We start from the raw sequence: 27018 nt of genomic DNA, 5'->3' as shown, positions 1-27018 counted from the left end.
CCCTATCTGTACAACATTTTTTAGATTTATTGAATATGTCCTTAAATGGAAAACCTTAACAGAATTTTACCCTAAAATTTACATAATTTTTATTATTTTATGTAATTTCTATATTTTGTGATTTTTTTAATATTTTAAAGTTTTTATTTATTTATTTTAATTTTGTTTTCAAAAGATAAAGTGTGAGCCTTGTTATAAATTTTTAAAGCCCCCACTGACTATAAAAGAAATATTATGTCAGCAAAATGCAGTACTATGTACCTTAACTTTATTCCCTCCGGCAATTTTACACAGAAAAAAAAAAAATTATTCCTTTCTGCATTGTTTAGGGTTACAAAAATTGAGAAATAAGAGTGATTCAGCTGGAGTTCAACTGAGTTAAAAATTAAGATATTGTATAAAAATAACAATTAGGCACATCTCTGCCTCCAAGAACTAAATAAGCATTTTAAGATCTATCAGCATTCAAACTTATTTTTAAAGATAATAATACTGATTTTTATACTGAATTTTGAAATTTTGCAGAATATCCTCTCTCCATGGGCATTTCATTTGTAATGAATGGAGCATTTCTGTTTTTGTCTCAAGCTTAATAGTTTTAGTTAATGTTAAATGAACAAATGATATTCAGCTACAGAGTCCGCCAATGAATCAAGCAATTTTTAGTTGTTAGTAAAATGATGAAAATACTACATATTTCGATATACTTACTTTTATTATAAACTAGGTGTACCCGCCCGGCGTTGCCCGTGCATTTAGAAAATGCAGATAAGTGAATAGCGCAGGAATAGTAGTGTAGGACATGTAGACTGTCTCTCTCTCTCCCCCCCCACAAGCTACAAAAAAGAAATGAATTGTAATTAATCGATTTAATGTATCGTCAAAACAGCAAACTAACGCTAGAATAAAGAAATCAATTGTTACAATCGAACGTTATTTGAAAACAAATAATAATATCAGCGAGTCAAAAAAACCGTGATTAATTAATTATAAATAATTTTTTTAAAATTTTTCTAATTCAAAAATCGAAAATTGGGCTTCGAGGTCTGGTGGCCAGCCCCTTTGTGCTTCCGTATAAAAAATTCCAGGTCCCTGCGTGCGATAGATTTGGCTGGAGAGCTCGGTCAGACAGACAGACAGACACATTACACTTGCTTTTATTATTATAGACTATACAAATTACCATTTGCTGAACATAATGTGAAATACCATTCTAATAACAAACCAGGATCCATCAGTAAATCAGATGATTTGGAAAATGCTGCATTCTGTTTTCAGCACAAGGATTTAGAGGAAATGTTACCACCTGGTTGTGCAGCCCTGAACAGCATTCAGTGAAAGATGAATTCCTGGACCAATAAGCAATGCACAGTCACTCTGAAATCTTTTACAATAGAAATTCAGTGTTAATACAATATAAACAATAAAACACTGTCCACCCAATGCAGTCTAAATGTAGGCGAAGAACTCTGAAGACTCTTAAGAAAAATGGTAGAATAAAAAGTATTTGAAACTCTCAGAACATTGTCACTGTGGGGTTGCCAGTGGAACAAAGTCCACAACAGCTGACAAAATGTAAAGTGAAGAAACTGGGATAATCCAAAAACCAGAGTCAAGTGTACTTCACACTTGGATTTAAACTTCCATTCATATAAAATTCAAATGTTGCAGGAACTTCAAAGAAAGGCTCCAGTTAACAGACTGCTCTTGTCATCAAATGTGTGATTTGATAAGCAATAATAGAAGAACTCTGAATAATGCATATTTTGCATTCACATTTTCCTGGACACCTGAACTCCAGAAATGAAAATATCGATTAGCCAGCACAATCATCAGACTTAATTGTGTGCAATTTTTTTTTTCCCCTTGTAGAGTCATCTGAAGAATGTTGTGTATTGACATGAAGCAACTGCTTTTATTTCTACCATTTCTACAGCAGAGATTCATCTAAAATATAATATTTTCTTACCATGAGATATATCCATTTTGAACACGGGTACAATAAAATAAATATTTTAGCATTTTATCTTCTTTATATACACGTGTGTGTGTGCAATAATTTAAAAAATCATTGATGGTGCCATGTTGATGCATAAAATAGAAGCTGGCAAGCATGGCAGAATAAATAGCTCATTTTTATTTAAGCTGACATTCACAGCCACAAATAACTTGGCACTCTGACTGTGCCTTTTCCAGAACTTTCACATTTTTCATGACATTGTGGAAAGAAGGAAAACACAGCAATAATGATCTTGTTGGAGTGCAAAACTTTATACAAGAGAATTCAACAGTTGGGTCATAATTACTCAAAAGATGAATTTCAGTAAAAATGAAGTTGTTAACTTACGGAAAAAAAAAAAAAAAAAAAAAAACCTTAAAATCTTACAGTATACAATCTTCAGTTGCACCGAGTTTAACATCAGTCCAGAATTATGTTTTGCACAAACCAAGGTGCACTGACGAAGCACATCTTTCCTTTGCATTCTATAGAATACTGCAAAACACGGACATTGCATGTAGAACACTATCGCTAAATGAGCAAAATGAAAATTAATTGTAGTTAATGCATAGAATGCCTTTTGATAAAATTATTTCAAACAAACCAAATGCAGCTTGCGTAATAAGTGTATAAAATATATACAATCATGAATTCTACATTTGCTTTATTAACAGAAAATACTAAATTGAAACATAAACTGAGCAGTGAGATAACTCTTGGATATTGAACAGATTATAAAAATGTTAATATCGTCTAGTTTAATGGTAGCAACACTTCCACCCCCCTCTCTTTTACATTAGCGAAGCACAAAAATATACCACTTCAAGCACCACAAGAACAATTTTATCTTTCACTTCAAGCACCACTGATAGATAATGTTCATTAGAATCTGAAACTTGTCCATACTCAACTATGGTCTGAAGAATATACGCAGTATTATGGTATCACAAATGCTGTTAGTAATTTTTTTAACTGGGAGATTCTGGTATGTCATTGATGAAAATATTAAGTAGATTCAGTTAAAGAAAGGAATTTCCCAGAATCCTAATATCAATTCCTTTACTTTGAGAGACAACAAAAAATGCTTACAGTTTGAAATATCTAGTTTGAAAGAATGATTGGACTTTTTTTAATTATAAAATGACCGCCACTTCAGGCTTTAGTAGTGCCTAATGCCGTTTATAGGCAACTGCCTGCTATTGGAGGAAGAAAACTTTGATTACAGCACAGCATAAAAGAGCTATTTATCCAAGCTCAATCCCAAATTTGATTGAATACACCACATGGGATGAAAGACAATGGTCTAGTATATCTTTTACTTTAGCAAAACTATTGGAACAAAGGAAACGTTTGCATCATATAGTAATGAAGAATAACACAGGTCAAAAATGACTTTGCTAAATACATAATTTATATTAACTTTCCTGTATTTCTGTGTATTGCAAAGATGAAATAACATGTTTAAAAAAAATCTTTCTTTATTTTTTGTAAGATGAAATTAAGTCTTATATCTGTTTTTATTGCTGCCTTCCCTCAAGCAATTACTCATATACCCCACGGAATGCAATAATAAAAGATTTGAAATCAGCATGAGAAAGTTTTTCGAATTAATCACTTTTATTTATCAAGCGAAACATTAAATTTTGTAGGTCCCTAAAATCATTGTTCTTAGAAGAGAAAGATAAACTATTCCATCTGTCAATAATGCATTTATCTAACAAAATGCACTTCTAACAGCAGCATCAAGTGATATTTACTTCAGTATATTGTATTCTGATGTCATAAACTGTTAACCCTACTATTCAGGCATCTCATTGCACCGGTCATTAAATCTGATCTTTAAATTTTGCAGTAAACTTTTAAATTTAAGAACAGTTGAAAGGCAGCTTTAATAAGCTTGCTGCTGATCACACAATGGCATGTAATGTGGCATTATTGCTGAAGAGCCAATCATGTGCTGGCACATGGTGTGGAGAGTGGGGCCCCCCCAAAAGGGGGGGGGACAGTTTCTACATCTCCTGTTTTACTGGGCCGGTTGACGACATTCAACTTGCGCTTTTCAGGTCTCAAAAGTGCGACTTAGGATATGTATTAGATTTATATATAGCATTGTTCTATTATACGTATTCTAACATAAAATTGGACTTTTTCTGAAATAACATACCATTTTTTTTTTCCATATTTCAATTCTACAACTCAAATTACGCCAAACTACCAAGTTCTGTAAAAATCGCATGAGTAGTTTTTGAAAAATTAGCTCTCAAAATTTAAGCTCCTCAATGTTAATTGAATTTGAAATATATTTATTAATTTCTCTTTTTTAATTAAGCTTATTTGATTCTTCATTTCACATTTCAATATTCAGGTTCATTCCAAAAAAATTCACCCATTTTTTAATTTATTTTTAAATCATTTTTATAAATTTTTCAAAAAAAATTTTGCAATATAATCCATAAAATTTTTACCATCATCTTAAAGTAGATGTAATTCTAAGTATATCTGCAAAAAAATTACAAATTTTTATTCAAAATTTCTGAAGCTATACGTGAATTTATACATTGGTGTGTTTTGAAATTTGGCATATTTGTTGAAAGTGATAAAGCATCAGATGTGGTTTAAACACTTTGCTAAAATTGATTTGGAAGTAAAAAGGATGCGACTTTTTTTCCGTTGATACACAATGTAAAAAGGTAGGAACGAGGTGCCTTTTTTTCCTGCTCCCGCATAATGGAAGGGAAACGAAAATTAGTTGCCATATATTAACAAGTTCGCCAAGTGAATTATTCTTGGCCAAACTTAAAAAATTTCACCAAGATAAATTTTTGAATTTCTCCGTAAATTTCGCACCAAATTTTACAAAATTTAATATCTAGGCATAATTTGAGTCATAGAATCGAAATATGGAAAAAAATTGGTATGTTATTTCAGAAAAAGTCATTTTGTGTCAAAATACCTATGTTAGAACTTTGCTATATATAAATCTAATACATATCCTAAGTTGAGCTTGCGAGACATGAAAAACGCAATTTAAATTTTGCCAATCAGCCCAGTAGAACGGGAGATATAGAACTGTCCCCCCTTTTTTTGTGCAGTGTACCAATCATGCATAAAACACAGGAAAAGCTATACTTGTTTTGTTTATTATCCATTTCAAACGGCATCACATTTTGAGCATGTATGCTGGAACTGGTGTGGAGTGAAGATTAGAGACTAGTAATAAATGTATGCACTTTCGAATTAACTGCTTATCAAAAAATAATCTTGTAATATAAGTTTCACTGTTGATAGTTCTGCAGAGCCTTGTGTCAAAAGAAAAGTGCAAACTAAAAGCTGATGAATTCGCAAATTTGTTGGTAAAGCTATCAGATCATTACTCGGGTGACTTTAGTTATGAGGGAGACAACAATGAAGAATTCTTTCATCCCAAAGATGCTCATGATATTTCAGATGTTGGATGCTAAATTTAGGACATAGCATCCATAGCATATTTATGAACAATCATTACAATAGCTATAAAATTGCAAGATGTCTCGCTGATAGGAAAACTCATTGTACTGGGACAATCAGAAAGAACAGGAAGATATTTGGGAAAGAAGTTAGTGGAAAAAAAAAAAAAACTATAGAAAGGGCAAACTGTAGCAAAGTATGCTAATGATTGCTAAGTGGAGGGATAAATGATATATTACATTTCTAAAAAACAAAACAAAACAAAACAAAAAAAAAAAAAATGAAATTGTAGAAACAGTTCACAAAAAAGACAATATGAAATCAAAATCATTTCCTGCAACTCAATATAATGAATTTATAGCAGGCATTGATAAGCATATTTGTCTATTATCGATGTCAAAGTAATCTACCAAAACATTCTTAAATATTTTGCAAATAAAGATGATAAATTTCCACTTTCATCTATAACAAATATTACAATGGAAAAATGCTACTTTATGAATTTCATTTAAGATGTTTATTGAAACAGCTATCTGACCTTCCTGCTATTGCGTGTCATCTATCTGGAATGGAACATGTGCTGAAATGATGAACAGAAAAGAAAGGTGAGGGCACTTCAATAGTAGCGCAAAAGTTGCTATTCCTAAGGAAAGAATAAAAGATACCATCTATGTCTGCAAAGTTTGTGAAGGATCTCCCAGTTATTGTTCAGGTTGTGCAAAGATAATACACGACTAGCATTCTAAAATATATAGTTTGTAATAATATCATTGCAACCAACTTGTGATAAATTCATTTGTAATACAAAAATAATGCAAAATGTTACTTATTTTGATTCATTTTTAAATGCCAAATGCCAGCACATAATATAGCATTGGGAAATAATTTTAACTAGTAGGACCAATCATGTACTTAGCATGTAGCCATAAAATTCTATCATTAAAGGCTTAGCTCAGTATAATATACATAACCATCTTTTATTACCTTTTTCACATGATATTTCTCATAATAAGTAAGTCAGCAGATGGGTATAATCTACTACTATGTCAAGACAATAACTATCAACATAACGTGACATGAATGGCAGCAATTGAGATGTAACTAAATAGTATTTTGTATAAATTCTCATGCAATTTAGTGGCACAAGCAAGTTTTCAAAACACAAGAATACTCTTAATGGAGCACTGACAATAATTGGGTATCATCAAGATGTATACCTTTTACAGTTAAATTTCTTTACATTTGTACATACTTTGCTTTAAAAAGCTCAATCTTCCACTCTGAGTAATAGTTATTGGTTATAATTCCCATAAATATTTGAAAAGTTACAATTCTAAGTATTCATGATTTTTCATATTTCATTTAAGCATTTCTGCTTCATCAGTAGCCAAGTGGTTAAACTATTGAACACTGGTAGATCAATTTAACTTCAAAGCCAGGCAAATGGGCTGGTTTCATGATTATTTTTCATGGTTTTCCTTATGTGTAATGCAAATACAAGCCAGTTTCGTTTAGAAAGTTTTCCATGAATGCATTTCTACTCTTATGCAGACAGCCTTTGTTTGCTCTGTTACATCAAAATAAAGCTAACCTTCATATCGGCTCATCAAATAATAAAGTACTTTTAGTCATTACCCTGACTATCACAAATTTGGGTATCAATCATATCAGATAATTAGGTATTAATCATATCTTTTTCACATATTTCTAATGTTACACTTATTATTTCATAAAATTTTGAATTATCTAGCATAACACTTTGTTGCAAGTTTTTTTATTCAGGTACATGTAGTCCTTATTTCTTTTTCACTTAATCCCATGTTCATGATGGTTCAGTGATTCTGTAAGAATGCCTACAGAGCAGAGTGTTCTTGGACTGAAACTAAGGAAAAAAAGTCCCCCCCCCCGTTATATTCAAATAAGCATGCTGTGCATTTATTACTTTCAAACTGCATTTCATTTATGCAAGACTGCATCAATTGTGGTTTAATCATGTTACATTTTTTCCCTTTAAGTTTATAATTTCGTTTCTTATTCAAACTTTTAACGTGTTTTTTGTTTTATGAATTTTTGGGCACATTTTATATTTAAACTTTAGCATTAATGTACCCAGCAATGCTAAAGTGAGATAAGAAATCTGGACAAAAAACTGTTAAAGAGCCAAAATTAATAAAAGAACTACCAATCTGATAAAATGACATATTTTCCTTTCTGCACAGATCCCTTCACTCTGGCTGAAAAAGCAACACATAAATTGTCGATAGTTCTAGTATTAAAAATATTAAAAAGAAAATTTCTTATTACAATATAACACATTTGAACTGCATGCAACATTCTTATACAGCTAAGGTCACTACCAATGAAAAATTTTAAAATCATTAATTGGAAGATTTTATCAAACCACTGAAATTACAAACTATATATAGCTTGGATGCAAAGAATAATAGAATTTGTATTTTGTGCATTCATGAATAATGGCAGTATTTAAGTTGCAGGAGTGCACATTTCACATATTTTATGCAAATATTAATTAGTACTGAGATGCTGCATTCACAGTTATGAAGAAAATATTTATAAATTTATAACTTTGAACTGAGATGATAAGATCCCATTCCTGTTTTGTTGATCAACATTCTACAATCAGCTGTTGTCAATGTAAGCTCTGTTGTTTTCTAAACATAGCCGACACAATATTTAAAGTGGGAAAATATTTAAGCACTGCACTTTTATTCACATCTGACTTGGTACTTTTCAAGTTATAAAACAATGTTCATTACATAAATAAATGCATACAGTACAAAGTCTGAGATCTAGAATTATGGCAATTTCGAATTTTAGATAATTAGTTTAAATCTAGTAAAATGATATGTAGGCATGGTAATGGTAACATTTGGGCTTCACTTGTTGTTTAGATCAGACAGAAAAATGCTAACCCCTCACAAGCATTCAAGATCTGAAAGTATGATCCTAGCCAACATCCAATATGTCAATGAATTCATTTTCCTTGGCCATGGTAACACTTCTTAGCCACCAGGTGTTTGAAAGTGACATGTGAGGAATCTTAGCTAGTGGAGAGAAAAATCCCACTTACAGTGCACCTGCATCATTCAAGTATTACAATCTCCCTTTCTAGACCTTGTAAGAGGAGAGAATTTTTCTTGTTATTTTATTTTTATTCATATATTTATTTCTCATTGGTTTGTTGGTCTGGAGTTCTGAATCCTAGATCATTCCAGGTACAGGACGTCCGAATTTCAAACTTTATATTGTAGTACAATCACTTGGACTATCAGTAAACAAAATGGAATACTCTTCCTATTTTTTATTTTTTTTGCAACATTTCTTTTTAGAATCATTCCTCTTAGCGCTTTTGGAAGCTTATTTACCAGCATCACAATTGCCTGTTTTTGAAATTTTGAATAAGAAAATTCACTGGAATTTTTTTTGGCTGCCTACAAAAGTTTCTTTGGGTAGATTTCCTTTTAAATATAATTAAGTCACCCTGCATAATTAACTGTAAAATTTCTATTGCAAAAAGAACATGGCAACCATATTTAAGGTTACCATACCCCTTCCTGTTTTGCATTGATATATCTGAGTAACTTCAATCATCAACTAATATAAAGCATAATCAGGTGAGAAAGATTCCATCGTTAGCCTTCCTCATTCATTACATGTCTATATTACAAGTCAACCTAAGTTGAAAACACTAGATATAGTAGAAAGTGCATGTGTTCACTGTAGAATACAATTCTACATTTCAAGATGTCACACTATAAAAATTTCGCTATGAAATATAAAATGTTGAGCAAAGGGAACAGAATGAAAAAAATGTGCGAAACGGCAGATTTTATTGTATCCAGTTTTCAATTAAATTAAAAAACTTATTAAATAAATAATTTATAAATTTTAAATATAAACAAATAATCTATTTATATTTAAAAATTAGCTAATATCATGTCAGTCATTTGATGACCAATAGAAAGACATTCTCTCTTTTTTGCATTATTGGTGAAACTGCTAGTTCCAGCAACTGTGACCAAACCCGACTCTCAATGAGAAAAGCTATTGTTGGACATCTGCTTCATCTCTGACGTATATATGTATAATTTCAAAACCCCATAAGGCTGGAAAACAACTAGTAGTTCCCGCTAAGATTATTGTTATAAATGTTTTTGTCAAATTACGGGAGCATTTTCCTAACAAACCTGATTATTTTGCTCTAGTTTCATTTGCGTTTTTGAGACAAGCATAAATTGCATGAAATCTGATCTTTCTGACTCGTGGAAAAAATGACCTCTGAAATTCGGTACATACAAACTCGAATCGAAGGACACGATGAACAAAGTTTAGCAACACTACGAAGAAATGTTCATGTTTCTGTTTACAGAATGAGCCATGAAATGTTGTGAAAGGTTGTTTTAGCTTTGTATGTATTCTCAGGTTAGATTGTCGTGAGGTACAGTGTGATTATATGGCATCATCGAGAAGGTGCAGAATTACCGCAGCACATTCACAAGAATATTCTGTGCAGGTGACTTTACTTTTATACAGGGTTAAGTAAAAGCAAACCACACAAACAAATCTTCATATTTTTAACTTCTCATTTTGTTTGGTTAAGCCATATGGTTCAATTAATTATGAAGCTTTTAAACATTTCATGGTGCCCCTGTGAAGAGGCCACGGCACACAGTTTGGGAACCACTGATCTACAGTGTTAGTATCACCATTTATTGCTTTACTTTTCATAAATATTTTGCTTAAAATAAAAAGTTTAACTATCAACAATTAAGTTTTAAATGGTAATAAAAAATGAACACATAAAAATAGCATATGAAAAAATTATAGGTGTTAAAAAATTTTTGTAACTTCACAATCTTTTAAAAAGCACATAAATAAATAAGACAATAGTGCGAATTTCACAAAATAATTAAACATATTACTTAATAAATTCAGGATATAGTTTGTAAGGTATTCCAGGGTTATATTTCAAAATTAACTTGCTTTTTTTTGTTATAGATAAATCTGGATTTTTCTAGGATGTCTGAAACATATTTATTAGAGAAATATTTTTACCATTCATTTATATTTTTACAACATACATTCAATAAGAAAAGTAGAAACATCAGGTGAGCATAGGAAAGAAATGTGCATATGATATATCAAAGTCTGGATAAGACAGATTCAGTTTTGGTTCAACTTCATTCTGACTGATTGAAATGCTATTAAGTATTTGCATCATTAAGTGCTAAGTAAGAATTGCATGAAGGAGATTCATTTTGAAATGATGCAGGTCAGAGATTTATTATAAGCAATTCGCTATTTTTATGACAAAGCCTCACTATTGGCTGACTGGTCAGGACTACTGAATACTGGGACTTCAACATCGGTTCGATCCCTCCCCACACGTAACATGAATACGCGTCGGTTTACCTTAGAAAACCCTTCACAAAGACAAACCTCCCCTTAGGCAGACAGCCCTCATGTGATTTCACATATTCAAATAATTTAACCTAATTTATAGGAGAAAAAGGTTAAATAACAAAATTAGAGTTACAAGGTACTGCAAATTTAAGACTGCATTTCACCTTATTCTTTTTTTCCTTTTCTAATGATCTACATGTTGATGTATAAAGACAATAGCAGTCATGAAGGCTGGTTCAATGTGTCTTGCAATGCTGGCATATGAAGCCACAGATAAATTGAGATTAAGTCTCTCATTCCTTACAATATATTTTTACATTAAAAAAAGTCTGACGAAAATGCAGCAGCCGACCATAAGCTAAAAACATAGAGAAGTGAGAGAAGGAATGCAGCATGCCTAAGGTTCAGAATAAATTTGTTTTAGGTGAGCTTCCAGTTTGACAGGTTGTTTGACTTTCAGTTCACAAAATTTAAAATTACTATTGGCTGAAGCATTATGCAAATGCCTAAATCATTAATGACTATCAAGAATCATGCTAGATGCATGAATTTTAAAATGACCTAGTTTAAACAGATTTAATATAAGACAATTGCTATTTTTAAGATAGAAAGGCTACCTTTTCTGAAAGATAATCAAATTAAAAAGAAAAGGTAAGGGGTAGACAAATAAAGTCAGTACTTTTTATCTATTCTTAATCATACATATGAAAAATTTACCACTGTTCATTTTATGTAACAAAAAAATTTACTTAGTTTTAAGATACAGTAAGTAAAAGATATAATTAAGATCGCATATAAGAAATGACATTTCCATGCAAGTTTTTCTCCCAGTAAAACAACTTTAAAATGCAGAATTGTCACTTACACAAGACTTATCTTACATTTTGGGCCAATATGGTATTTGACTAACAGTAGTCAATGAACAAAAATCTTAAATATCCTCATAAAAGGAAAATGCAAGATCACCATTTGCATGAGGTTGTTTCGTATTAAGGCCAATATGGTATTTCACTAATTAGTCTTATAAAATTTTCAAATGGCTTCAACAAAAAGCTTGTACTAACGATCAGCTCAGCACAAGGCACAAAATGTGTAAAGTATGTAGAAAAAAGCACTATTTTCATGAGCAAAAAGATGAAGACTTATGTCACGTACACAAGATCTCACATCTAGCAAGAGTTTCATTACATTACACTATGTTCCTTCTAACAGTCATAACAATTTCAAGCTTATAAGTTAGAATATAACCATATGAAAATACAAAAGACTATTATAAAAACAGAAGCATGAAAATGTTAAAAGATGGAGAAACATTTTCTTCCTCAAAATCATTTTCCTTTTCATTTTACATCTCAAATAAGTATGCTAATATTCAGTTGTTTTTTCTTACTTCTGTAGTATACTTAAAAAAAAAAAAGAAGACAGTTTGATCTACAGAGAGTGGTAAAATAAGACAAAAATATTCTTTTTGTAAATTTTTTGTGCATTTAAGCAAACTCCCTTTCCATTTGTCTAAAATTTTAAGAGAATTTTCATCATTATAAATGCAGTATGCACAGTTAAAGAATAAGTTACATATGGAAATTATAAACAAAACAATAAGGTTTGAGCAAAACAGACAAAGGAAAGGCAGGTGGCAAAAGAAGCATACACAAAAAATTTTAAAATTTGAATTTAGAAGTTTTGTGCATACATACATATATTTTAATTTTTTTCCTCTAGGGTGTGTGACACTTTTGTATATTTTATAACAAAAGCAATAAACATAACTTTGCTTTTCTCTTAATTTTAAATTAAAATGAAATACAGTTCCAATTTTAAGCAGCAACTGATAGTGACAGTGTTGCATTTATCTTAATAGGAAGATTTTTCTGTACAAAAGCTCTTTATTTTACACACACACCAAAAATAAGGAGGTGATAATAAAATTTATTTTTAAAGATTTGAGAAAAAAAGAAAAAGGCCTGTCATCAAACAAAAAGAAAAGAATGAACCTTCATGATTTCCCCATGCTTATCACTTTTATTTCCAATGACAAAAACACTGGCTGTAAATGTTGCAGCCAGTCAATCTGTTTAACTATTTGCAACTCAGAGAAGTATAGATCAACTGCCTTTTGGGTTGCAACCACAGTTTTCAGATAATGAAGCATGGTATGCGTAAAATAAGGCTATTTAGCACAATCTAAAATAAAACCTAATAAGGGAATAAAAGGAAGCATTTTACTATACCAATATTAGCTATTTATACTATTAAAAAAATACCTGAGGCCCAATATAGTAGATTAAGTTATAAGAACGAATTAAAAAAAAAAAAAAAAAAAAAAAAAAAAAAAAAGAGTCTCAACATTTTGTTACTTCTAATAAGATCAAAATGTTAGTTACAAAACACATTATTATTAAATGATGTCCAAAAGTACAATATCCACTGAATAAATGGTTAAATGATATCAAAATTTCTCCCTAACTATTTCTTAAAGAGATCATGTCTCATAATTTTAACTGATCAGTATATTGATTCTCACACAATGTTGACAGTGGACAAGATATGCCTGCACCATTAGTGAATCGGCAATAATATGAAACAATGAGCTTGCATAAATGGCTTGTGATTTTGGTCATGAATGCTTCAAAGTGAACATGATTTAACATAGACGAATTCGAAAGAGTACAGTATGATTTTACATCAAAATGACATATTATAATACTTACTGAGCTTAATATCCCCTTAGTGCTCAATAAAAGGCAAGAGAAATGGATTCCTCAGAGAAAACTTTTCCTCCGTATTTACTTGAAGAAAATGTGGAAGAAGACTGCTGTTGCCTATCTTACATGTACTAGAAGGGTACAATAGTTCTTTGTTTTACTTAAATACTTACAATAGTTCTTTGTTTTACTGAATAAATGCAAATTCATATTTTAATGGAGTTCAATGCAAGATTTAGATGATAAAATCCTGATTAACATATTACAAAAATTATTGTGCATAAATACTATTTGCCAATAGACTGACAAATAACACAGTTGATATGAACTGGAATTAATATTTAAAGCTTTAAGCTCTTTATTTTCACGAAATATTTTAGTATGCTGTAAATGAAAATAAGTCCTTTTGATAGAATAAAAATTAAATTTTTCTAATGCTGGATTTCCTTATTACCATTTACAAATATCCCATAATATTTCTGGTATAATAGTTTTCTGCAAATAGTTAAAATAATTATACTGATATAGTAAACCTTGCTAATCTAAACTAGGAAATAATGTCATATACAATATGCAATAACTGAGATTAAGGGGGTGGGAATAGCCATTCCATCATCTGGCTCGGTTTATCAAGGCAAGGCCTTTTATCCTCATACTGAGGCTAATTAAACTGTGATTTTATTGTTTGCATTCTATTCTGAACCACTGCAAATGTCACTTTCACTAGAATTTAAAAACTTTTTTTAAACATATATGATATTATCAAACTTCAAAGAATAGCAAATCCTAGAATTCACTAACACATACTTATATTTATACATATTGGTGAATAAAAGTCTACAAGAACTAGTAAAATAATTAAACTTTAATATTTTATCAATTACACAGCAGAAATTATATATATATATATGAATTTTTAAATAAGATCAATTTACTGTGGCAAATTAATTTTTTAAACTCTTTCTCAGCTAAATTCTCCCACTAATTTATGGCAATAATATTTCATTGGAAAAAAAGATATGACTGCTTTTATCCAGGCAAATTAGTAAATCCTTATACCTATGAGTACCATTTAAATTGATACAGAGTTACTAGATATTTTGGATTCTTTACAAAATAATATTTGTGAATGCTAGGATTCATAGTTCTTCAAGCAAATTTGTATAGTAATATATCTAAATACAAAATTTAATGGTGAATAGTATGTTTCATATAATTAAATACTTATATATTATTTACAAAACATTCAGATCAAATGAAAAGATAACAGCAAAATTCTAACTCAAATAGCATTATGGAAAAAATTTAAAACTACCAAAAATGAACACTGTTATGAATGATAAAATATTTAAGACACTATACTTGTTTTTTCAAACATATATTGTGGCATGGATGGAATTGCCACATTTTGTCCATACAAATTTTGATTCAATTTCAACACTATCATAATTTTACACACTCCCCAATTTCTAGCAATCTTTAGTTCAGTTAAGAAATTTGTTTTTAGTTGAACTGCAACAAAGATAAACTTGCAGCTTACATATGACCCCCTAAAAACGGCAACATTTAATTAGTAATATAGTTAATTAAAATCTGCCTACTCATAACTTATATCTAACACATTTCATTCATTTTTTATAACAAAATGAAGCCTGCTAATCTTAAATGGACAAGCTCATCATATAACTGAAAAGTGCACAGAATGCTTAATAAATCATTTACACATTAAAAAAAAATCACATAAAACAACTGAAATATCCGCATGCTTGAATATAAAAGAATATTCTCAGAAACATACATTCTGACATAAGAATAAGTTTTAGTACAAAATTTCATCACAGAAAGTGCTGTTAATATAACAATAAAAAACAAAACAGGGATATTAATTTATTCTTCTGTATTTGTGAGCATATTATAAATATTATTGATAACTGAGCACTCTTTCAAAAGTTCTAAAATCCACATCTTTTAAAGGCTTTAAATGTGCTCATGTGATATTAACACGTGGAGGTGGTATTGATTGCATTTTAAATAAAATGCACCTTATCCCAACAAAATATGCCTCTGGTCTTCAGATGCAAACCACACTATTATAATGTCATTTTATTGATTTTATATGCTACTTTAATAAGTGTTGAAATTTAAAACCCATCCTTTATATTGTAACTCTTTAAATGAAATCTGACACATTCATGTACAGTTTGATAATTCATTTATTTCACTGTATAACCTATCACTCATTTACTATAGTACAATCCTTACAAAAAAATTTCCAGAAATATTTTTTGCCCGATGCAAAAATTTGAAGTTTCTCACCTTTATCAATCTATAGCTAGATGTTTTGCTGCAACATTTCACTCAAACTGCTTTATGAGCTATTCTACTCAAGCATATTCATCAAAATCAGAAAATATTCTATACCTTATAAGAAGTCTTACTTTCACATTTTTAATATCTCAATATGAAATGATCCGAGTTTAGAGTAAACATGACCAAGCTTCATAAGCCATCTCGAATTTCTAACTAAGACAATAAACAAACTCATTTTCCTCATTAAATCATACTTAAACACCCCAAATTTTTTGCCTACACATTACCAACATGCAGATTTACAGTGCACAGAACAGCAAGGATATATTGCACTTTATTGTGACATTTCATTGTACCTATATTTATCTGCATACACTTAATATTTTATAATGATCTGGAATTAACTTATAAACGATTGTATGGCTATTACTGTAACAGTAACTTATTAACTATTGTACAATTTTAAAATTTCTCAAAAACTGCTAGTCTACTAGAGAAACTCTGCTATATTTTACTTCATAAATTAACTAACAGAAATATTATAAAGCACAGATTTCTCAGTCGAAAGATCTTTACAGGAACACAGAAACTTGATTATCAGAATCACAGATCATGACACCAAGGAAGCTTGTCACAAAGAAAATAATAATAATAAACAAAATTTCCTAAAAATTCAATTCATAAAGTTAATCATTTTTATAATAATGGCAACAGTTCTAACAACTTGCAACCTAAACATATCCCTCTCTGCATGTGATTGCAAGTTGCAAAATAACTTTACATTTATAATGTTTAAATCAATGATATAAAACACTGAAATCCTTAAAATTTCAAAATCATACAAGCAATATTATAGAAGAACAGAATAGGTAATTCTTTGATATAAGGATGTTTAACTCATTTTTAAAAGTAATAGTTAATGCTTTTACACATAAATACACAATGCTTTCTTCTAATACAGTGCATGCACAGAACAGTTATGAACTCATTATTTTATTGAATAATTTTTTTTACTGTTTTCTTGAAATCACTGTTAAAAATACTAACATATTCATGCCAATTTTCAAGTTTATAATATTACAGAATAATGCATTCATGCCCTAACATTTTGTTTGATACAGACCTTTTCCAATTCTGCTCATACAATTCAAATACATAATCTGCATTACAGTTATTCAATTCGGACAATCAAGGTAGCATTGTGCAAACTGTTAAAATTACCAACACTCCTTTACATATATGGAAAAAAAAATTCATTTTAGAATAAGAAGTACATATGAAACTTACCCCATCCAATACTTCAATAATTCAACAAACATACAAAATTTACATGATAGATTAAAAATATAGCTAAGAAATAGAGATCACAATAATTTAAATAAAAAATAAAGGGCTTTTAACTCATTTTTATCAAAGTATCCATAAGAAACAGAGTTTTGAATAAAGATATAAATTTATTAGCAAATTGAGACATTTCAAAATTAAAAGTAATTAGAGCACCATACAGAAAATATCAAATTCAGTGTAACTATGTTAAAAAGTTTCACATATGGTATTTATACAGTACATTTTGGTCCATATCATTTTTGAAAACTGAACTATACTGATACTAAATGTTAGGGTTAATGTGCTAAATGTAAAATTTTTAACAATGCATTCCATATTCTACACCTGGATGTATCTTAACAAACATAACCCATCTTCACAGATGATTGACATATATATACAAATTTCAACAGTCAACGAGATGAATATGGACACTGTCACAGGATGACAAAATCACAATGATGACTGATGATGTTTAATTTGCTAATGTATATGAGCCCTGAACACAATGGTCTAGTGTAAAAAAGTATAAAGGCTTTCTCTGTAACACTGTCCATGGCAAAATATTGCAGACAGCAAATAGTCATAATTTCTTACTTTAGATATTTTGTCTTTAAAATATAAATTAATTTTCCTAAATTTAATCATTTTGAGACATAAGTATATGTACGAGATGGAGATCTCGCACTAACTCCAGGTGTTTCGGAGGCAGTGAAATTTAAAAAATCCCATATGAGTATGGTGTCATCATGAGAACTGCTGACAATTTGGAATTCATCAAACTGTAGTCTAAATACACGACCTGAATGTTCCTGTAATAAAAATACAGCATTATTCAGAATACTGTGAAAATCTAAACTACATTTCTTAATAAAAAACAAAATGAATGGGAAATTCTGTAAGGTACAAATACATTATTATAAATAGGTTATATTAATTTTCTCAGGTATAAATACAGTACACATAGGAGGACCCCATTGTACTATTTTTGATATTTCCTGACTTCATATTTTATGTGTGTTCTCATAGTAACATGCTGAATTTAAATTACATTTAAAAGCAATATGCATTATATTACATGCATATTGCTTTTAAATGTAATTTTGTAACACAGATAAAACTTTAATTAATCTCAACATCAAATAACTAAAATCCCTCCCTGAAAAAAGGAATTTGAAAGGACACACACAAAAAAAAAAAAACCCTAAGATTCAGACAATATGACGATATGTATAGTACCTCAATCCTACGATGGTCTCAAGCAGGGTTAACTTGACATCACACATATTTAACTAAGTAGACTGAATTTATGATGTAATACTTCAGTGAATTCAATACCTGAACTGTAATTTGCATTGTAAAGAAACAGTAGTAAAGAGGCAGACAGTTAAAATTTTCTGAATCTCTTTTCACCAAGTAAAATACCATTTTATAATTGAATTACCAACATATGTTGCTGAACCAAATAATTAAACAGCAAATAAATGGTAAAGAGGCATTTTAATTTACAGATAACACAAAAATCAACTTTACACTGGCGATAGTTTTGCTGGAACTTTTTTTTACTGGAAGACTTTTGCATAGTATCCTTCCATTTATCATTATTCTTATCATGTAATGAAACAGGAAGTATATATTAAACCAAACCCTGATCTGAGAAGCCTAATTCATTTCTAATTTCAGTTTCACCAATTCTAAATGTTTCTTGGATATTTCATGAATTCCAATTTGTGATGTCATACTGCTGTTTAGAACATTTTTGCTTAGTCTGGATTTTTCTTTTTTTTGCTTTACATTTTCTACTTCACTTTGATAGTTTGAAAATAGGCAACAATTTTCATATTATTACTGTTTCCTCTCTAAGTTCGACAATCTATTAACATAAAATCTCTTTTAATTGGTAGCAACAGGACCTTTCTGACTCCAGATAACAAATATTTGCAAATAATTGAATATATACACTGCTGGCCATTCAAATTCCAACACGACGAAGGAATCATCTGGCAAACGTCAGAATCACATCACAGGAAGAAGAGGTAGGAATATTCAAATGATTAGTATTTCAGCACATCTATACGATGCAGGAGGAAGAAATGAAATCTGAAGCACTGCATAAAAGAAAAGCTATGTAGTGGATTTTTCATTTGGAAAGCGCTTTGTAAGGTTGGAGTTTATTCAGAATATCATATTATGCCTTAGCAAGTGTCGGAATTTGATAGAAGCAGAATTGTTGCGTTTCAAGAGTGTGGATTATCGTTCTGTGAAATCGCCTGTCACACTGGTCAACATCCAACTACTGGCATGCGAATATGGAATCAATGAGTTGCTGAGGGTCATACTGATTGGCATGCAAGATCTCAATGCCCTCCCGTGACTAATGTCCGAGAGGATGGACATATTGTGAGGTCATTCCTGAAAAAGTGTGCAACCACATAACGGACCATTAGTCAGAAAATAAGCATGTTTACAGCATGTCCAGTATCTGCTCGTGCAGTGTGCTGATGTTTGCAGCAGTGTGAACTAACCGCATGGTGACCATTACTTCAGCTTCCCTTGACAATGCAGCATAGAGAGAGAAACAACTCTGGTTTGCCAAATGACAAAGTTGGATACAGTAGTGGCACAATGTCAAATACCGGTTCTGCATGCAGTATTCTCAAGGTACGTAGGCCGTGACAGTAAACAATCGGACCTCATGCCCACTTTTGGTGGTAGACGTTTCATTAAAGCATCATGGAGACGGTGTTGAAACTGGAGGAGGTAAAGATGAGATATGAGTAATGTTATCTGGAAAGTGGTGAGCAGGTTTTATGCAATCAATTGAAACTGTAGTGTGCTTACCATTTAAATCAATAATAAAATTCTTATCATTTCTGTCAACGACTAAATGAGGTCCAGTATAAGATGGTGTCAATGGAGGATTAACTTTATCAGATCTTAGAAATATATGAGAACAAGTTTTTAATGAGGGGCTGATGAAAATTTTAGGACTACCATGCAGGGCAGTAGAAACATGATTTAAGGACCTCATTACTTGAAGAAAATTCTTTACATATGTGGAATTTAAGCTCTGGTTTATGGCATCATTGGTTTACTAGATCGGTAGGTAATCTTAATGTTGTGCCATAAACAAGTTGAGCAGAAGTTGCTTTGACATCATCCTTAATGACTGAGTGTGCCTAAAAGGAGAAGTGAAAGAGTTTCAGTCCATTGGGCTATATTATGTGCTTTAAGGGCTGTTTTAAGATGCCGATAAGTGTTTGATAATTCCATTTGACGTGTTGGTATGCAGAGGTTTGAATCCTGTTGCACCACGTGTACGAGTAAGTTCTCTAAAAAGATTAGATTCAAAATTTTTAATTGTAATAAGACATAATTGTAACTGGATAGCCAGCCATGTACTAAAACATGAGCGGCTGTTTCTGCAGTCATGTCTTTTGTTGGAATATCTTCCAGCCATCTTGTGAACTGGTCTATGATAGTCATGCAAAATTATTTTACATCAGATGGAGGTAGAAGGCATATAAAATCTATATGTATGTGTGCAAAACGAGCATCAGGTTCAGCAAATGTGCAGATATGAGATTTGGTATGCTCAGCGATTTTAGTTCGTTGACAGTGATCACAGCTGTGCACAAAAGATTTTATTTCTTTTCTCATGCCTGGCCAGACAAAACGTTTAGCAATTAAAACGATTGAGGCTGAGATACCTGGATGAGAGAAAAATGTAAAGTTTTAAAAACTGTTAATCTCATACACTGACAAAAGGTTGGGGATGTTTTTGTGACATGTCACAATACAGATGAATATCCTCAAGAGGGAAATATGTTTCGCTAATTTAAAGAGGATGTACAGTCAAAAAGTCTTTAATCCGGACCTCAAAGCTACCAACTTTCTGTGCATGCGTAAAAACATTATGCGTTTACGCATGCACATAATACCTTTACGCATGCGCGTTTAATGTATAACATACAGTATAAGCTAGGCTAAAATTATCTAATTATCTATTTCAGTTAATGTTGCAGATTGCGTTGTTCCTTAGTCTTCTAATTGGATCTGGCTTATTATTTTTTGCAGACTGTTAGAGCAATTTTATAAAAGTAAGTTTTCGATTCTGGAGCTGTCAAAAAATCTACAAAGCAAAAGCATGTTTCGATGTCCATCAAACAAAAAGTGGAATTGCTGCAAAAAATGGATAAAAGCATATTCTTTGTTTCTCTAACCATTCCGAAATCTTTTTATCAATTTCGCGCTGCTCTGCGGGGTGGGGGTGGGGGTGGACGTCGCAGCGAGCAATGAACTGGAAGATGATCTGTCAGCACTATCCTTATCTTCAGGGCAGATGTTTTTATTTTATTCGGCTTATAATTCCTTACTAAATGTAGTATTTCAGTATACTTTTATACAGTATACTTTTTAGCTTTTTTAAGTTGTAAATCTTGGTTTATAATTTTATTTATGGTTCCTACAGCTGTAGTTAAAGACTCTGCAATTGATTTGCATCAATAGATATTCTCTTGTTAACAACAAATTAACATTAGAAACAAGAAACTAAATACTTTTTTGGGTATTCGTTTGGAGTCTTATCATTTATACATCTAGAAGTAGTAACCGATGGCCCCCCTTTCTGATTAATAATTTTAATATCATGCATTTTACAATGTGTTTGAATTACAGACTATGAATATTTCTCTCCATTAAGTGCAAAAACATATCCTTCAATTGACACCTTGCTTGTATGCGGAATTTTGACAGAAGAATAAATTTTAAATTAGAAGGCAATATTTTTTTTTATTTCAAAACACATTTGCTTTCTTTTAATTCTTTAACAAACATCATTCTAAAAATTTGTAAAAATCCTACTTACTAACCTTCAAACATGTAACTATACCCAAGATGTCAGCTATGAGCACTGGATGGTGTTTTAAAACTAAGAGAATATTCATTACTCTTAATGCCAACAGAAACAAAGTAATGCACTTTACATGTTTTAAAGTAATATAAAAAGCAAATATGGCATCTTTCAATTTGAATTGCTGTAAGTCATGAAAACTATCTTGAAGTTCACACATCAATACACAAAAAGGGATTGACAATTCTGACATCTTTCTATTCTGGATAATTTCTTAGTTTATTGGTTGGATAGGCTTGTTGTGCTGGGCAGCAGAAACATAAAACAAATACTTTCCACACTAAAGTCTTGAAATTGTTAGCCAGTTACATATTCTTTATGACTTAAACTTTAGACATCAGTTTAAACCTTCAAAAATGGCATTATTTTGATATTGCCGGTTAACTGAATGACAGTTATAAGAGATTTTATTATATTTATCTTTACTAAATTCTGGTGATGGATTAAAAAAAGTAGCTTTGATTTTTACCTTTCTTTATATGCCATATACCTTCCTTTATTTTCTTTTACATTTTGTTACTTTTGTTTCTTAATTTGTTTCCTTTTACTCTAGTTTTGTTTATTCATTAATCAAAGTTTATTCTTTTAATAAACTGTACCACAAGTGCAGAAATTTTTATAGATTTTAAACTGCTGCTGAAATGCTGGTAACACATCACTCTAAACTTCACATTAGTACAACTGAAAATGTCCACTTTGTTACTTTAAAAGTATTCTGAAATTATAGAAGAGAAATCAACAATTTAAGGTTTGAAGCAAGGCACAACTTAACCTTCACAAAAGTTTTCTCATAAAGAAGTGCTTGAAACATATTTCAAATTTCACATTAAAAATGTTTTGTTAAATGCGATCATAAACTTTCAATTTATTGTTTTAAAAGGTGCTCTGAAATTATGGAAGTTAAGTAGTTAATTGTGGCTAACAATTCAAGTTTTAAAACAGGGCATGATTTAACACTAACAAGGGTTTTGTAGAGAACATTATGGCATTTTGAGAGGCCTTTAAAAGTAATGAAAAAATTTAAACTTAGTTTAAGATGGATTATATCAAAAACAAAAAAGTTGGATTTGTGTCCAGCCTCTCTTTAAATGTACAGTTTTTCTACATAACCGTAGTCAGTTTAAAAAGCCACTTCATCATGTCGTTACAAATTCTGCAAATCTTTATCAAAAACTGAGTGAAATGAGTATTAAAAGAGCCATTTAAAAAGTGCTTAATTTTGCATCTTTTTCTCTTGCTAAGTGAATATAAATCTTGCACCAGAGCCCAAAGTACTTTTCATTAATCCCATTTTCTCATTCATTCAGATTACAAAAAAAAAAAAAAAAAAAAAAAAAAAAAAAAAAACAGAATTATACATAACATTTCACAAAACTTCTAAATTCTAAACTGAAATAGTTTAAACTTACATAATATTCAATTTTACACTGACATTAGATTTACTGAAAAGTTCTATGCAATTTTGGCAGGCTTAATGCAAGTATAAGATATGTAACAGAAATCTAAGATCAAATTTGCATCATTTTATTGCTCAAGTAGGTATACTTCTTGCTGTTCTATATGGTTGTCTCCGCCTCAGGAAAAAAGACTGTCTTTAAATCAATTTTTGACATATATTCTAATACTTAGCAGATTTTGGCAATGCATTTCCACAAAATTTGAGTGTAATCGAACGTGTGAAATACACACATATGTGGGACTAGAAGAGAAACACGCTAATGTGACAATCAAAATCGTAAAAAACAACCTTGTATTTAGCGTAGGTATAATGAAAACTCAATCGATTTCGAGGGCAGCTAAAGGTCCCTCCTCATCAGGAGAAAGAAATACATAGAAAGAAGAAAATAGGAGGAGTCACAGAAACACGTGGTCCTTATCAGCACTGCACGTGGTTATAACTAGATTTTTAATCAGAGTTGCACTGGCCACTTACTTTTACTGAGCCAGGCTATCTGATCAAGCATAAAGAAATATTAGCGAAGTTAAACTAGGGAGCGAGGGACAAATGCACCTTTCGCTCAAAATCTGAATTTCAAATTGTTTGAGTTCAGATTTGGTGCATTTGTCCCTCGCTCCCTAGTTTAACTTCGCTAATATTTCTTTATGCTTGATCAGATAGCCTGGCTCAGTAAAAGTAGGCGGCCAGTGCAACTCTGATTAAAAATCTAGTTATAACCAAGTGCAGTGCTGATAAAGACCACGTGTTTCTGTGACTCCTTCTCCTATTTTCTTCTTTCTATGTATTTCTTTCTCCTGATGAGTAGGGACCTTTAGCTGCCCTCGAAATCAATTGAGTGTTTCATTATACCTACGCTAAATACAAGGTTGTTTTTTTTTTTACGATTTTGATTGACACATATGTGGGTTGATTTTTATCACTATACTTGAAATATGGTCAAATAGCAGCATCTCTATTGAATGTGTTGTGTGTATCTCTATTGAATGTGTAAAGGATGCAGATAATTCAGAAAGTATTGAGTCTTACTATTATAAATAACATTCCAATTACTATACCCTTGTTATCCAGATCTTTGTTATTTACAAGACTGCATACATATTTGAATTCCCAAATTATTTCTTTCTCTAGAGATAAAATTAGTTATTTTGTCTTTCAGAGGAACAATATAAATTTTAATTCTTCCAGAACTTTACAATATTCCTAGTCAGTATGCTTTAGCGATGGCAAAACTAACAGAGCTTTAAAATTTTGTATCAATAAAAAATTATCTTCAGTTGCAATTACTACTGCAAATTCTTACACTTATGTTAGAAAAAGACAAATTAATATACTAGCCATCAGTATCTATTGATGGTGTCTCGTTCTTTTAAATTCATTTCTACTAAAATTATATAAGAAAAAAAATTTAACAGGTCAATCAGATTTCGCTGATGATTTCCAATCCTATCTATGACTTTAATTCTGATTTTTCCTCTCATTTTCTAACTACTTAAGTGTTTCCTTTGTATTTTCTTAACATTTCCTGAAGTTTTTCAAGAAAAAGTGGCTCTTTTCATAATATTTTGCTCCATACCTTTCTCTTTTATTTAGCAGAAAGTAATAATGATAGTTGCTTTTCAATTTTGATATTTTAAATTTCTTCCATTTTTACAATTATCTCTTACCAAATGATGGACAATACTTTTGCTCCTACAAAAGAAACTGCATCAGACTTTCTTGAATGTACATACTTTTTCTGTAAATTTATGGCAATCTAAAGTTACATCTGGCCTAATTTTAAAGCATTAAGGAGACAACACGAAACTGCAACTCCAGTAAGAGTAATTTATTTTAAGCATTGGCAGATGTTTCACTCAAACTATGTGAAAAAATACAACACATGCTACCCTTTTGGATGATAAGACATTCTGAAAAACATGCATCTCACAGATTTAAAAAAAAAAAAAAAAAAAAAAAAAAAAAAAAAAACTGCCAATTCTTTTGCATGTGTGCATGAACACACACACACTCACATATACACAGGCATAAAGAAAATATTAATGCTTACCACCAAAGTACGCAGACATAAAGTTCCAGCAGGAGCTCTAGGATCTAATGCAGCAGCCAAATCCCACACTTTGATTTTTCTGTAAAATTTCAAGCTAATGAATATTTCATACAGTCAAGTTATGCATCTCACAGCCTGATGCATTGTAACCTCATCATAAGAATACCTGAACATATTTATGAATTATTTACTATATCATAAAAGTAGCATTATATATACTAAATGCCTTACCCATCATATGCACCACTAACAATACGTTTGTTGTCAAATCTTATGCATCTCACTAATTCTTCATGTCCTTCAAGTGTTCGAAGGCATGCACCACATTCTATATCCCATAACCTAAAGAACAGAATAATACTGAATGATTTGAGTTAAATGTGAAGTTGCATTCTAAAACCTTTGGAAAAGAACAGAAAAATGAGCCACTAAGAAAATATGATGCTATAACCAACTATACAATAGTCATCAAAACTAAAGATAATAAGAAAACATACGCTCACTAAGCCAATGTAGTAACCAATACCCAATGCTGCAATTATTTATGTTAATTAAATACAACTGAACAAAAAACTGCCCTTCTGCACATATATTAATGCCAGAAATATGCAAATTCGATGAGTGACAAAGTGAAGCAATGGACGCATGTTGCAATTCTAGTCTCTAGTGCTGTTTAACCGTTTTGAGTCCGGAGAAGCGCAGTTGCACTTCACTTGTCGTATGCCAAAAATACGGCGCAGCGCGATAGCGCTTCTCTTGTTTTGTATTGAGAATGCGAAGATGCTGCTGTTGGTTAGTATACTTTACGCAATTATTGAGAGCAGTTGTAGTGATATCAGTAGCAGTTGTTTTATAGGAATTGGAAAATGTTTTCATTTTTTTACCAAGTGTTATACTGATAATTACGAAATAACCCATGTCAAGTTCTGATTCATTTGAAAGTGACTATGTTATGAGAAGTGATAATGAAGAGTATAGTAAAGACCTTGAAAGTGATAGTGGAAGTGACATCATCATTCGTTCTAAGAGATTATGAGTTATTAGTGATAGCAGTGATGATGATGAGAAGTAACTGCAAGTACCTCCGATGATATTATTGATGAGTTTTTACCCGTGGATACAATTTTTTCGAATGAATCGAATATTTTTTCTGAAGTACCTGGACCAAAGCATGCCCCTCTTCCTGATGAGAAACCAATTGAATATTTGAATAATTTTTTTTTCAAGTATACTAACCAACAGCAGCATCTTTGCATTCTTGATACAAAACAAAAGAAGCGCTATCGCAATGCGCCGTATTTTTGGCATACGACAAGTGAAGCATGATAGCGCTTCGCCGGACTCAAACAGTTAAAGTGAATGTGGTTTCCATATCCCTCAAATGTCATA

General features: G+C 31.0%; 1 protein-coding gene across 3 annotated transcripts in view; it reads right to left on the bottom strand.

Annotated features, from left to right (window-relative positions):
* Positions 1 to 27018, bottom strand: part of LOC118194134 (F-box/WD repeat-containing protein 1A-like) — a 133023-nt gene that overhangs the window by 9001 nt on the left and 97004 nt on the right. For 2 of the 3 annotated variants that reach the window (XM_085807277.1, XM_035365316.2), the window contains exons 9-11: positions 25861 to 25971; positions 25630 to 25708; positions 712 to 18023 (exon numbers count right to left, since the gene is read on the bottom strand). In XM_085807277.1, the coding sequence (XP_085663403.1) occupies positions 17856 to 18023; positions 25630 to 25708; positions 25861 to 25971 (358 nt within the window). In that variant the 3' untranslated portion in view covers positions 712 to 17855. The remainder of the gene's footprint in view (positions 1 to 711; positions 18024 to 25629; positions 25709 to 25860; positions 25972 to 27018) is intronic. The other variant, XM_085807276.1, reaches the window with a different exon arrangement.

This window comes from Stegodyphus dumicola, chromosome X1 (genome assembly GCF_044657685.1).
Source record: "Stegodyphus dumicola isolate Sdum_Otavi_A_Nest chromosome X1, ASM4465768v1".
NCBI lineage: Eukaryota > Metazoa > Arthropoda > Arachnida > Araneae > Eresidae > Stegodyphus > Stegodyphus dumicola.
Note: the sequence above shows the minus strand (reverse complement) of the source record. Positions and strands in the feature narration are given on the sequence as shown.